The sequence below is a fragment of the Pelophylax lessonae genome (genome assembly GCF_965119305.1).
Source record: "Pelophylax lessonae genome assembly, chromosome: 1".
NCBI classification, from domain to species: domain Eukaryota; kingdom Metazoa; phylum Chordata; class Amphibia; order Anura; family Ranidae; genus Pelophylax; species Pelophylax lessonae.
In genome coordinates, this window is record NC_138768.1 from 92,979,937 (window position 1) to 92,995,764 (window position 15,828).

The 15,828-nt window shown below is 43.0% G+C and overlaps 1 protein-coding gene across 2 annotated transcripts in view; it reads left to right on the plus strand.

The window, feature by feature from the left end:
* Positions 1-15,828, plus strand: part of PARP8 (poly(ADP-ribose) polymerase family member 8) — a 427,949-nt gene that overhangs the window by 320,899 nt on the left and 91,222 nt on the right. For both annotated transcript variants that reach the window (XM_082252530.1, XM_082252529.1), the window contains exons 9-12: positions 90-180; positions 1,193-1,259; positions 3,902-4,024; positions 11,709-12,264. In XM_082252530.1, the coding sequence (XP_082108656.1) occupies positions 90-180; positions 1,193-1,259; positions 3,902-4,024; positions 11,709-12,264 (837 nt within the window). The remainder of the gene's footprint in view (positions 1-89; positions 181-1,192; positions 1,260-3,901; positions 4,025-11,708; positions 12,265-15,828) is intronic.

Here is a 15,828-nt window from a genome sequence, read left to right on the forward strand (position 1 = left end):
TATCTATCTATCTATCTATCTATCTATCTATCTCTGATAGGGATAACTTTTTTTCTAACATATTTGGTTCTTTTTATCTCTTTCGTCAGGAAGAAATTGCTGTAGCGTGGGATGTTATCCGCACAGAGCCGATTGTAATTCGCCTCCACTGTTCTCTCACACAATATTTAAATGGCCCAGGTTAGTAGCTGTTTAGAGTTAAATCTTACATTTGCGTATGCATTTTTAAAAGGATTTTTTTTTTTTTGGTATGGCTTTATTATGGCCTACTGCTGCTTTGTAACTGTTGGCCTTAGTTCCTAATTAAAATACGAACTTCACCCTCCTTGTCTTTTTTTTTCTCCTCTTGCTAGTTATGTAGGGTTATCTTTGGAAAACATACTTACCTGCTCAGGGAGTTTATTATTTGCTGCTCAGCTGCCACAGGCCAGGTCTTATGCCACTATCCTACCTTCCTCCATCTTTGGTAGCTCGCAGTCTCTTTGTGGTTCTTACAATCGGCCCCTGATGATGCATCACCGGTTTGCCCTCCAGCTGATGTGTAAAAAGAAAATAAATTGGAGCTAACACAGCCAAATGTCTACAATATTACAAATAGTATTAATAATGTCCATAAATTATGCGTAATGGTCCCCACACCACACGAAAAATCTTCTGTGCTTTGATAGGTGTTCTTCCAGCAGTGCAACAGCTATCGCAACCACCACTGTGAAAAATGCGCACTCACCACCAGTCCAGTGACCTCTAAACTAATAAAGGTCAACAAGCACTGTGGAATCGGCCATATACACTTCCACTCCAATCAACTGACACTTAATACAAAGGCTGCAATTTATTACTTTCTTCTGGAAATGCTAGTTGCCTGGCTGTCTCAGCCTGAACAGTCACTGACCAGTGGCAAGCAAGCAAATCCTGACGTCAGAGTAGTATGGAAGCCATTCAGCGAAACAGCCAGATAACTTTCATTTTCATTGGGAGAGTTTAATAATGAGGCAACATATTTTCCCAGCGCTGGTTTCCTTCAAAAGGTATCTGTCGTCAATGCAAAAATTCCTCAGGACGAAGCTTCTGATGGAAGCTGCCATGCCCCAGCTCATAAGCCACATACTAGTTTTAGGGCAGTACAATAGAACCTGTAAAGGCCTTACAGTCAATAAAATAAAGAGTTCTGAGATTTCTCTTTTTTTTCCAGTGCCAACAGTTGACGTCTTTCAGATATCTACAAAGGAAAAGTTTGGTTTGGGACACCAGTTAAAAAAGTAAGTGAATGTTGCTACTGTAACAGGACAGGGAGTAGGCTTAAATATTGGGCTGTCTTATTAGGGAAAATTCACACTAGTGTGTTGACCTGCTTTTTATCGCAACGCTAAAATGCATGTTAAAGCATCTACACATAGAAAACAATTATTTTCTATGTGTCTTGTTCACACTATAATACTGCGTTGACCTACATAGCATTGCGTTGCTTTAAAATGCAACATGCATGCATTTCAATGCAATGAATGTCAACACAGCGCTGGTGATGGAAAAAAAAAATAGTTTTTTTAAAGTTTTGTCCCCTCACAAACAAGACGTCTCCCTACTCAAACAGGATGTGAAGTCACGTCACCCGCCATATACATAACTAGAGATGCAACGATACCATTTTTTAACACCGAGTACGAGTACCGATACTTTTTTTAAAGTACTCACCAATACAGATTACCGATAACTTTTTCCTGGGAAGACCTGGTAGAAGGGTGGTAATAATAATAATAATAATACTTACGATAAGTAAAAATAAAAATAACTAACTAAATAAAAGTATGAATAAATTGATTGTTATTGAATTATTAAATGCAAAAATCATATCGAACAACCAGTCCTTAAGTGCAAAGTCCTTAAAGTACATACATCTTGGATTAGGACAATATACAGTCTCTGCATAAAAACCCAAAATACTGCTGTATATACCATGCCAAGCTTGTGTGTATCATACATTCATGGGAAACACTGGGCAAAGGAGAAAACTAAACAAAGTTCCAGCTGATAAAAGTAATTCACCTTATTGTCCATTTGAATTAGGATTGTCCACTCATATGCTGCTATGTGTGAATAGGATCTCGGATGCATGGCTCACCAATTAGCTCCTGGCCAGGGAGAAAGGGAGCAGATGTAACAGCTTGGTAAAAACCCGGATTAGCAGCTAGATAGGGAGAGCCTCCCACAGCTGCTGCTGCTGACAAACAGGAAGCCGCCAAACCATGCAGGATGACAGACCCGCTAGCCGCTATGAGAAAACTGCAGCTGGCGGGAGAGAAAGGAGGAGGTGGGGAAGGCACCTGGCAAAGCTGGCGGGAGGGAAAGGAGGAGGCAAAGGGCAGAAGTGACAGCAGGTGGGAGGGGAGAAGGAGGTGGGAACAGCTGAAACGTCATTGGTTGTTAAGGATGCAGCGGCCCCCACTCCTTAACAACCGATAAATGGCGGCATTCTTTTGTTACATTCCCCCGCATTCCCGTTGACAGCTGAAAAAACTGAACCTAAAGGAGTATCAGACCATTTGTACGAATACCAACACTCGTGCAAATGCTTAGTATCAGCACCGATACCAGTATCGGTATCAGTGCAACCCTATACATAGCTTTTTAACGTACGTCAATGCACATAAGTGCACAAAAAATGCACAAGGGGTATAATTAGGAGAGGACATACAACAGTGGTAATTCGCATGATATGTAAACAATAATCAGTAAATACAATATATCAGCAAATATGTGAACACACTGCTGGATTTCCTTTTTCAGCTGTACCCTTTCAACCCCCGAAGACGCTCAATCTCCGAAATGTGTTAGAACAGTACTCCTTCACTATATTTTGTCTTCATTTTTGTATTTTTGGTTCATATACTGTTTCTATGCTGATTCGGTTTTTTATTTGGAAAGGTGTATGGAGTTGCTGACTGTGTATCTGTAAAAAGATCCATCCAATATGATTTTATCTAATTGAGTTATTTACCCTATGATATTGGAATAAAACTTATGATTTTATATACCGTATTTTCCGGTGTATAAGACGACTGGGCGTATAAGACGACCCCCCTAATTTTCAAGTTAAAACATAGGTTTTGGGCTATACTCGCCGTATAAGACTCCCCCCCTTCCGAAGCAAGGCAACACCATTGAAAAACATCAGATTTCTCATAGATCTCCAAGGTACCCCAAGTACTGTAATACATGTAATCTCTCATAATATCACCAAGGTACCCCAAGTATTACCAGTAGATGTAATCTCAAGACGCTGGCTGTGTGGGAATCCTGTACCGGTATACCGTATGTACCGTAGCTTCGGCTACATACAGTATACCGCACTGAGCCAATCACAGTGAGCGATGTATCCTATTATTGAATGCAAAGCCTGCTTGGATTGGCAGAGTCAGAGAGGCGGGCTGATGTTACTCCGCCAATCCGAGCAGGCTTTGCATTCAAAAATAGAATACATCGCTCTCCCTGATTGGCTCAGCATGGTACACTGTATGTAGCCAAAGCTACTGTACATACGGTATACCGGTACAGGATTTCCACACAGCCAGCGTCTTGAGAGATTACATCTACCGGTAATACTTATACTTAGGTTGCCTTGGAGATATTATACTTGGCGTATAAGACGGCCCCCCATTTTTGGGGGATTTTTTTGAGGTTCAAAAGTAGTCTTATACGCCAGAAAATACAGTACCTTCCTTTTGTGAGAGAAAAGTCCCACCACTCATCTTTTTGTTATTTTGTGATAGTTTGAAACCTGGTATGTGTCACCTTTACCATACCATAGAAATGCCATGGATGTGTTCTACATAGAGAAGGTGAATTTAGTAGGATTTCAGCTGTCATTTTTTAATCCTGATCCTTAAAATTAATGTGTACACAGGATCATGCAGACGTTTGTGACGCAGCAATGGAAGCAGAGCAAAGAAAAATTGAACTGTTCGCACAAGAAGATGTCGGAGAAGAAGGTGAAGTCTCCACTGCACATTTTTTCTACATTGCGCAGGTACGCGATACTGTTGGGTCTACCGGAACTCCTCCAATCGTGTGATCGTATGCATGTCTGGGCTAGCTATAGTAACCACAAAGTAGAGAGACTTGGATAGGTATGTGTTTCCTGTCACAGCAAACTTCACAAGAAACCTCATTTTTTGTGAACTATATTTTAACATTTCCTTATTGGTTAGGCGTCAACTACAGTGCAACTGAAAGATCAAAATCTTCCTCCATGATTGCTCTGTGGCTAGATTTCTACAAAGTTATTCTCAAATGGTGTACTTGCAGCTGAACCCTAGCAAAACCACAAAATACTATACATTTCTACATATGGTACTTTTACAGTTAATTCACTTTTTTTTATCCTTCTTATCTGTCAAACTGTTTGTCATACTGGTCAGGTCCTCTCAAGATGCATCATCATACTGGTAAAAAAAGCCAGGAGCCTGCATCAACTCTCTTCAAACCCAATCTGCTCACTATGGTAAAAAAGGGGTGGAAGGGAGGTCATCTTATACTTTTGTAGCACTGTCCCCGTAGGGCTTGCTGTATGATAAATTCTTGGGCCTCCTCTGATTACCTGCAGGCAGTCACTTAGGAACAGTTCACACATCCATCCTTACTCCCAGTGGCTTCTTACTCAATAAACCGTCCAGGGGTTTTGGTTTTATATTTATTGTAGAACGTGGATGGGAGAAGGGAATAGTGGGATACTCCAACTTGAACTATTTACAGTTGATAAGAACAACTCTCACTTGGCCTCACCAGGTTATTTGTGGAAGCAGACACTCTCCTTTAAACATACTGCGACTTGTATGGAAGAATTACGTTTTCTTGTTCTCTCTAGCAGCAGACTTGTTGCAACTACTTTATCTTTAGGACACTCTCTAGCATCCCCTTGACTGACACCCATCCACTGACTCTTTTGAAGAAGGTTTAGCCCTCTCAGAACAGGCCCCACGACAGAGATCTGTACTTACTGTAGGCAGAATCAGATCCTCTCCAGTGTCTCCCCTACAGTCAGCTCTGCAGGTCCTCTGGGTGCAGCTTCTCTCTGACTCTCGCTGAAAGTCCCTGAGAAAATGCCCTTGACATTTATACAGTATCCCAGCATGCACCAAGGCACTTTCCTCTGCCAATCACAAGGGCTGTAATAAATGCCTGTGCACTTGTTTGCCAGGTTTCCTCCCACTGTCCAATATGCCTCCCAGTGTGAAACACTTTAGAGCTGCACCTGAGCACCATGAGCAGACCTCACTAGCAGATCCTGCTCTCTGGTAGGCAGAGAGCAAAATAAATTTACCTGGCAATCTCCCTAATAACCAGAAGAGATCCCAAAACTATATTCTCTCTTCTAGCACCTACCTAGGAGGGTGCTACACTTTCCTTTACCTTTAATCATACCCACAACAGTAAAATCAGTCTGCATATGCAGTAAAGCATGCTTATTATACTAACTGTATTGTGTAAAAAGGCTGTTTGATCCTGTTTTCTCTGATCTTCCCCTTCTTTCACTTTCCCAAATTCATCTCCTGATAGAACGGAGCCTTGGAGACACTCTGCACAAGTTCAGTTTGGTGTGTATTGCTAGAGAGTTGTTTATTTTGAGAAGGTGCATGTGATCAGCACAGGGCCAATCAGCACTGTCCAGACCGAAAGTCAGGGGTCGTGTAGCATCATAGGACGGTCAGAAGAGATTGAAAACTCCTTCTACAAGCTTTAACTAGACACAGCTAGAAGTCACAAGACTGCAATTTACTGCTGATTAGAAAGGTATTTAGCAATTTATGAATTTCCTAAGAGCAGAGACTCTGGAGAATAAAATGGTTGTAGTTGCAATTTTTTATGTTGCACAATATTTGTGCAGCTATTTATCAAACGCATATTTTCAGAATAAATTGCACCAAATCTAATTTTAGTGAAAACAAACACAGTATTATATCCAATGTGTGGTTAAATATAAAAGAGAGGGTTGCGTTGAGTAAATAGATACTAAACATGTCATGCCTTAAAATTGTGCACACCCATGGAATTGCAAAAAGCTATGGTACCCAAAATTTACTATACGCAGTGCTTCAAAAGCCTTTATAGGTTTTCAGTTTACAGATAACTGTGAACTACGGCCCTAGAATTATTGCTTTCACTCCAACGTTCATGACTATATCTCCCATGTGTGGGACAATTGATGTTCTACATACACGTGCTTGACCTACGATGTGCTTTTTTATATGAGAGGGTACAGGAGTGACATGGGTGCATAACATTTTTTTATTTTGTATAAATCTTTTTTTACATTTTTTTAATCTTTTTTTTGTGCTACATTATTGCTATCACAAGGGGGCTTACAATCCCCCTATGTGATAGCATTGGCAGGTGACAGGTACTCTTTATAAACATGTTGGGGTTCTATTAGACCCCCAATATTTCCTCTGTCCTCCGATGCAGCTATTCAAGTAGAGATTCTGCTTGAATGGCTGCATCCTCGGCTACACTAGCTGAGGAATGACAGCTCTGACCCTGGAAGTAACATAACACATGTCGCTTCCGGTGTCATTAGTCAAAGGAGGGATCAGGGAATGATATTCCCTGATTTTCTCCAGCTCTCACTGTGGAGGCTGTTTTCCATGGTCCTGGGCTCCTTGAGAGGAATAGAAGAGCCCGGGAATCACCGCAGGTGCTACCAAAGGGGAGGGGCACACACTTTGAGAGCCCCATAAAGGTGATCACTTTTATCAGGAAGACCTTTGCTGGCTCTTAATGCCGGTACCCAGCTCGCAGCTGCATCAGTATGTGACCACCTGTCTGCCATGCCGTTTATAAATGTATACAGATGGTTAAACACCTCTCTTTAGCTGTCAGTGCCTGAAACATACTAGGATGCCAACACTGTGCAAAAGAGTTGAGCCTTGTTAGCACACAGATTGGGTACTGGTACTCCTACTGTCAACTTGATTTCTGTTTTGTGGTGTAGTTTATAGTATAGTAATAGCATGGTGATCATACTTGCAACATTAAAAAAAGTACTTTTGAAGTAATAGTCTAGTAATAGGGTTCGGCACATCGCGGATCGGGTGGACAGATTATTGGGTGGGGCTGGGGAAGACCCAGCTGTCATGGTACACGTGGGTACCAATGACATAGGCAGAGGAAGATGGAGAGTCCTAAACGATTTCAGGGACTTAGGCGCTAAGTTGAGGAATAGGACCTCCAAGGTAGTATTTTCCGAAATACTACCTGTACCTCGAGCCACACCAGAGAGGCAGCGGGAGATTAGGGAAGTTAACAAGTGGCTGAGGAGCTGGTGTAGTAAGGAGGGTTTCGGGTTCCCGGAGAACTGGGCTGACTTCTCAGTCAGCCACCGGCTCTTTTGTAGGGACAGATTGCACCTAAATGGGGAGGGTGCAGCCGTACTGGGTGCGAGGATGGCCAAAAAGCTAGAGGGGCTTTTAAACTAGGTGATGGGGGGGAGGGTACAGATGTAGAATTAGCCAGGGGAAAGCAAGTTGCAGAGGGCAGAAATGGGGGCACTAGCGGTAGGATGTACGGAGCTCCTATACCCAGGATAGGTATGGGGAAAAATCAGGAGAGCAGCCTAAAAACATCAAATGAGGATATATGTAGCCGCTCAAAATTAAGAGGTTTGTATACCAATGCCAGAAGCCTGGCCAACAAGATGGGAGAGCTGGAGCTGCTGATGTTTGAGGAGGATTTAGATTTTGTGGGGATAACTGAGACTTGGTTTGACAGCTCCCATTACTGGATGGCGACCATTCAGGGGTATTCCCTTTATCGCAGAGATAGAGAAGGTAAAAAAGGGGGAGGGGTATGTCTGTATATTAAGAACAGTATACAGGTCAATATGAAGGATGATATTAATAATGGAGCTAAGGACGAGGCAGAATCCCTATGGGTAGAGCTTCAAAGGGAAGGCACAGTGGGTAAGGTAATATTGGGCGTATGCTATAGGCCCCCCAACCTGAGGGAGGAGGGGGAGGCAGACCTCATTTTACAAATAGGATTGGCAGCAAGGATGGGAAATGTCATTATAATGGGGGACTTTAATTATCCAGATATAGACTGGGCAGATGGAACCGCACATTCAGCCTAGGCTAGGCAGTTCCTAAATATCTTGCAGGACAATTTCATGGGTCAGATGGTGAATGCACCGACAAGAAACAATGCGGTACTTGACCTACTGATTACCAACAATACAGACCTGCTCACGGATATAGAAATACGGGATAACTTAGGAAACAGTGACCATAGGTCAATAAGTTTCAGTATTAATTACAGTAATAGGAAGCAGAGGGGTAATATAAGGACGCTGAATTTCAAAAGAGCCAATTTCCCAAAACTGTGCTCGCTGCTAGAAAATATCAAATGGGAAAGAACCCTGGGAACAAAGAACACGGAGGAAAAATGGGAGTGCTTCAAGAGCATACTTAACAAGGGGATTGACCAGTGCATTCCAAAGGGAAATAAATTTAAAAGAGCAAAATTAAACCCTGGGTGGCTAAACTCCAACATAAAAATGCATATTAGTGCTAAAGGAAAGGCTTTCAAAAAATACAAGGCTGAGGGGTCATTGGCAGCATTTAAGCATTACAAAGAGTGTAATAAGAAATGTGAAGATGAATTCAGGGCGGCTAAAATAGAACACGAGAGACATATAGCAGAAGAGAGTAAAAAGAACCCCAAGAAGTTCTTTAAGTATATAAACAGTAAGAAAGTGAGGTCAGAACACATTGGCCCCATAAAAGATGACAAAGGAAATATGGCCACTGAGGACAGGGAAAAGGCGCAAGTGTTAAATAATTTCTTCTCTTCAGTCTTCACAAAAGAATCGGGGGGCTACACAAACCCAGCTTGTAAGGCCAAACTAAACAACACACCTCAGGAAGTACCCCCATGGCTAACAGAAGATAGACTTAGAACTAAACTTGAGAAACTTAACATAAATAAATCACCGGGACCGGATGGCTTGCACCCGAGGGTTCTTAAAGAGCTCAGCCAGGTGATTGCCAGACCATTATTCTTGATCTTTAAGGATAGTTTACAGACGGATATGGTGCCTGCAGATTGGAAAAAGGCCAACGTAGTACCAATATTTAAAAAGGGGCCGAGGTGTATCCCGGGTAACTATAGACCTGTCAGCCTAACATCTGTAGTCTGCACGATTTTGGAGGGGATGTTAAGGGACCACATACAAGACTTTAGTAATGAAAACAATATAATTAGTAGTAATCAGCATGGATTTATGAAAAATCGTTCTTGCCAAACCAATCTATTAACCTTCTACGATGAAGTGAGCTGCCACCTAGATAAAGGTAAGCCTGTGGATGTGGTGTATCTGGACTTTGCAAAGGCCTTTGACACCGTTCCCCACAAACGCTTACTGTACAAACTAAGGAAGGTAGGTATGGACCATAAGGTGAGTACCTGGATAGAGAACTGGCTCCAGGGGAGAGTCCAGAGGGTGATGATTAATGGGGAATACTCGGATTGGGTGGGTGTGGAAAGTGGGGTCCCCCAGGGTTCGGTCCTGGGACCAATCCTGTTTAATTTATTCATAAATGATCTAGAGGAGGGGATATCTAGTACAATCTCAGTATTTGCGGATGATACTAAACTAAGCATGCCAATATCTTCTATACAGGATGTGGAAACCTTACAAGCGGACCTGAACAAAATAACGGGGTGGGCAACTACATGGCAGATGAGGTTTAATGTTGATAAATGTAAAGTAATGTACTTGGGGGCCAGAAAGCAAGCTACTCACTAGGGGGGGAACCTCTGGGGGAGTCTAGGATGGAAAAAGACTTGGGGGTACTGGTTGACAACAGGCTTGGCAGTGGCATGCAATGCCAAGCAGCTGCAAGCAAAGCCAACAGAATATTGGGATGTATAAAAAAGGGGATTCACTCCAGAAATAAAGAGATTATTCTCCCGCTCTACAAGACTCTGGTCCGGCCACATCTGGAGTATGCTGTCCAGTTCTGGGCACCGGTCCTCAGGAGGGATGTGCTGGAATTGGAAAGAGTCTAGAGAAGGGCAACAAAAATAATTAGAGGAATGGAGGACATCAGCTATGAGGAAAGACTACAAGCACTGAACCTATTCTCTCTAGAGAAGAGACGTTTGAGGGGGGATATGATATCAATGTACAATTACTGTACTGGCGACCCTAGCATAAGGAACAAACTATTCAGAGTAAGGAAATACAATAAGACACGTGGCCACTCACTAAAACTAGAGGAAAGGCGGTTTAACCTTAAAATACGTAAGGGGTTCTTCACTGTAAGGGCGGTAAGGATGTGGAATTCTCTTCCACAAGCAGTCGTATCAGCAGGGAGCATTGATAGTTTCAAAAAACTATTAGATGGGCACCTTAAAGACCACAACATACAGGGGTATACAATGTACGGTTAAAAGCAAACACACACACACATCATAGGTTGAACTGGATGGACTGATGTCTTTTTTCAACCTCACTAACTATGTAACTATGTAACTATGTAACCCGTGGCCTCCAAATTATGGCCCGGGGGGCAGATGTGGCCCTTTGCTTGCCTTCATCTGGCCCCTGGGGCACTATTGCTCACCCAAAACAAGTCACTACTCCTCAGACTGACACCATTAATGAGGCACATTCCTCCCACTGACACCAATGATAGGGCACAATTCCTTTCCCTGATGCCAATAATTGGCAGTATTCCTCCCACAGACATCAATGATGGGGCACCATTTATCCTGCTGACACTTAAAACCTGGCACCATTCCTCCTATTGACACCATAGATGGGGCACTATTCCTTCCACTGACACCAAAGATAGATGGGGCACTATTCCTTCCATTGACACCATTGATTGGGCACTATTCCTCCCTCTGACACCAAAGATTGGGCAGTATTGGTTCCACTGATACCAACAATTGACACTAGTCCCCCTACCTTGTTTACTCCCATCGATGCCCAAGAATTTTCTACTCACAATGGCCACAATGCGGCCCCCAGAAACTCTGAAGGGCAGTAAACTGGCCCTTTGTTTAGAAAGTTTGGGGAACCCTGTTCTAGACAAAAGACCAACTAGACACCTATTTATAACCAAGAGAAGATAATACAGTTCAGCACTATGGAGAGCTCAGGCTATCAATATCACCAGATGGGTTAGAGGTTTTTCTACAGTTTGCTCTTCACCGAATGCAGCACAAGAAGCCAGTTGTGCTGCAGTGCTTATGTGCTAACAAGAAACAGGCTGATAGGAGGAGAGAACAGACTGAGAAAGAAATTACATTATCAGTCTAATATTTTTCCTATTTTCCGTTTGTCTAGTCACAGGCTGGTCAGGACCAAGACCTGTAAGTGTTAATTACCTGCAGCAGAGAACAATTATCAGACATGGTTGTACTGTACAGAGTTGTGTAAATATCAGGACTGGATGGACATAAATGCAGATCAATTGGCATGTAAAACAGCTCCCTTAAAAGTATTTAATTTTTGTATTTAAGTTTGGTAACTGTTTGTTCAGATTTAAAGTGTCGGATTCACTTTGAGAAGGGAATTCGGTTGTTTGCTGTTGGTGACTGCACTTTGCCTGATGCTCTTTGCTCTATTAAGTAAACTGACATGTTTTTCTAAGTATATACTTATTGAGGTTGAATAATTTATAAACTAATTTCTGTGCTTGTTCTACTAGGTCGCCAAGTTATCCCCCTCCTGGATGTGGTAAAAGCAAAGTAAAGCTGAAATCTGAGCAGGACGGTATCTCCAAAACTCACAAACTCCTGAGAAGGACTTGTTCTAGCACAGTGAAACCTGAAGACATATGTAATCCAAAGTCTCACAGGAACTTTGGCCGCTCGCTGTCCAGTGACCCTAGGGCGGAACAGCCGATGGGCTTGAAACCACACAAACTTTTGAACCGCCAGTGTTCTACAGCCATTAAGCAGGAGGAATGCATCTCCCTGAAACAACATAAACTTTTAACTCGTTCTTGTTCTGGGGACCCCAGATGTGAGCACAACAGCACCTTGAAGCCGCATAAACTTTTAAGCAGGTCTTATTCTAGTAATCTTCGTATGGAAGAGTTAGATGGGCTTAAGAACCACAAACTACTCAGCAAGTCCTGTTCCAGTGCCCCAAAAGCATCCAAAATGGACCTGTTGAAAGAACCTATTGCAGAGGGCAGGAGGCTCTCTCTTACCTCAGGGCTGATTGGTATATTAACGCCAGCTGCATCATCACAACCTGCTGTGCGTATCCTGGTATTGTTCATATTGCTTGCTGTTATAGCTGTTATTACCTAAATGTTTTCTGTTTTCAGCCATACCAACCTATAGGGAATATGAGATCTGGCATTTCTGACTTAATGGTGCACACTCTGATAATTCTGAAACACATGCGTGTTCCCAGGTCAGTGATTAACCGAGTAGTGATGGAAGGGTAAGGATGACAAATGTGGAGTAGCACGTTTAAAAGCAAGTCAACAGCGAAAGCTTATATATATACAGTATGTACCCTGGCGAATCGCCTTTATACCCAACAGTGTAAGGCAAGCCATACACGGAGGACATTTTTTCCTTGCAACCACGGGTCACAGATAGTGTTACAGACAGTGTTACAAACAGTGTTGATGGGGGAATCCTTCCTGCCAAGCCATTGTATTCTCCCAGGTTGGGAAGAAAACAGTGATTATTGCTAGCAGCTATACAAGCCGTTATCGATAATTATATATAAAATCCAGCAGGATGGTTGTGCCCAAGTTGATCAATCAACTTGGTACATTCAGCCTGCCCATACATGGTTCAAATCTCGGCTGGTTCCTGCTTAACCGGTCGAGATTCGAACCATCTATGGCCGGCCTTAATGAGCTAAATACTGTACGTACATTCTAGGTGCATCAAAACAATAGTAGGTCTGCAAAGGCTTACAGTTGGCTTTCTATAGAAGGCAGCCAAAGGCTGAGTAGAGAAGTTTCTCCCTGTCTCTTGAGGAATAAATCCACGCTGTGGGGGGACCTTATTCGCATAGCCTACAAGGAGCAATTGAAAGCTATTGGGAAAACCAGAAGTTCTGTCAGCCCAACTGAATGACCTTGGGAGGGCCTGGAATTTTGTTCCTTCCAACACCTTCCAAAAATATGGGGAATCTATCAGGATGGAAACTTACCTGTCCAAGAATCCAGCACCATCCTCACCCAAGACCCATCTTCACCAGTCTTCAGGTTCCTTGCACCACCGTCTTTAGTGTGGGAAGCCAGCTGTGACTCATTGCGGCTTCTTCCTGCGCACTGCACTTTGTGAATGGTCCCACAGCCTACTGAGACCTATGACGTGTCCCAGAAGGCTGCGGGCTAGGGAGGAGTGGGCTGAACATCTGTTTGAATCGCCTAGGTGATCTGAGCGGAAGTGGGAGCAGGTACCTGTCATGTTTGAATCGCCTAGGTGATCTGAGCGGAAGTGGGAGCAGGTACCTGTCACGTTTGAATCGCCTAGGTGATCTGAGCGGAAGTGGGAGCAGGTACCTGTCATGTTTGAATCGCCTAGGTGATCTGAGCGGAAATGGGAGCAGGTACCTGTCAAAAACCAGGTACCCACTTTCTCCCAAAAAAGTTTCCTCCCTCCTCCCTCTCTACTTATATCACAATGCTCCCAAAACCTGATAAGGATACCAGTGATATCTCCAGATACCGTTCAATACCTTTATTGAACACAGACGTTAAGTTACTGGAAAAAATATTGCAACCCATCTTAACAGATTTGTTTCATCCTTCATCTACATTGACCACCTTGGGTTTTTTCACTCTTGCCAGGCCAGCAACAGTGTTCCCAAAGTTACCCATCTCATGGGGCAAAGACGCATCTCAGAGGACCTTTAAGGCCCCGTTCACATACAAGCGACGCTACTTCGCACCGCGACCTTGGAGGTCGCGGTGCGAGCAGCGCGCCGCGACCTCGGAGCGGCCGCCACGGACTTCATAACATTGAAGTCTATGGCGGTCGCCTCCTGGTCCCCCCAAAGAAGCTCCGGACCCTTTTTCTAAGTCGGAGCGACTTGTGTCGCTCCTATTAGAACGGGTCCGCAGCTTCCCTATGGGAGGCGACCTACGGCGACCTGTGAGGCGACCAGGTCGCCTCACAGGTCGCCTTAGTGTGAACGGGGACTTAATTGCTTTGTATTTATTATTGATTACTAAATATTTTTAAAACCTCTGAGGTGGTGACATGGAACGATCTACAATACGTTCTTTTGGTCTTAGTTTTCGAGCTGTTCAGCTCATCAATCTCATATCTGTGCGGGCTCCCATTCCAGAGATATCAGAGTACACTGTGGCATTTATCAAGGCCTCCCCCTTTCCCCCATTCTTGTTATATTAGCAATAGAACCCCTTCTCATGTTGTTCAGGAACATGTGAACATTAAAGGTCACTATAACATTTTTTGCAAATGACCTGCTTCTAACTATTACTCAACCTTCTCTTCCTTTTCCTTCTCTACCTTCTACAGCAATTCACAACTGTCTTGGACCTGTGTATTATTCAATCCAATTCATTCTCCATGCATATCACAGTCCCCCTTCACACAGTGAGTTTTTTTAATCTCAATTTTCCCTTCCAATGGGTTTCAAAGTCCCTAAACTATTAAAGCATAAAACCCACACCTACAACTCCCAGTAGCTGGCAAGCTACTTACACTTTCTTTCAGAATCTCAGACTAATTCTGGTTTCCTGGAATTTCCTTCCCATTTCTTTGATACACCACATCCATTCAGAAAAAATTACCCTATTTCTCAAATTGTTATATTTATTTCACACACTACTGGTTATGGTTACCACCTGTCCTTTGCACTTAAGGCAGTGCAAAACTTTGTTATATCCTTTATTTAGAATCACAAACTTCCCCTTGTCTCCAGAAAAACGATGTAGATACACAAGAGAAATGGAGGACTGCGTGTCCTGAACTTGGTATTATCAAGCAGCTTACATAGCCCAAGCAGCTATCAGGCACACATCCAAGAACCCTCTCTGGTGGGTATTATTGGAAATTCCTAATTCTTTTCCAGTTGCAGTTAACTCTATTATTTGGATCCCCTACCATTTCCATCCCCCCTCCCTAATTCCTTTTTAACAACATACAATTGGTGTATTTGACTCCCTAAAATTTTCCAGCTCCTTATTCTCAGTCCACCTACCTATGTCCACTGTTCTAGGGAATCCCACATTCCAGCCTGCTTTGGATAACCCCACAGCCTTTCAGTGGTGGTCTAACAACAATTTCAACACTATATAGTGCTTAATACATTCCTCCAACCTTATATCTTTGATGACTTTGAGAGACTGGCAACAAATTACTTCTTAGGGGTTATTTCACTAAATGCAGATACTAGTTCGAACCTTCTTACTTAATTTGAATGCATTTGTTTGCACAATCCACGTGCACCCAAGTTAGTCTTCACCCTTTACACCCTGCCTAAAGTGCTTGTAAACCTCAGACATGAAATATGAACAAAACATATCCCTGTATAGTTTATACTTGTCTCCATCCAGAGCACCACATGTCATTTATGTTTGCTGCCTTGGTCCTCTGCTATCTGTATGAGTCACCTCTGACAGGTTTTCCTGACACCAAGAGAAAAATGGTGACAGGGGAGGACACAGCCTGTGATTGATATTTTCAGCTCTATACCTGTGTGCTGTGTGAAGATAAAGGGATGTCCCTTCCCTCCAATAAGTTCTCAGAGCTCTCCTCACAGATATAACTGCTTTTCAGGGCTGAGAGATCCTGTGTGAATTTGACACTTTGAATGAATGTAGGGGG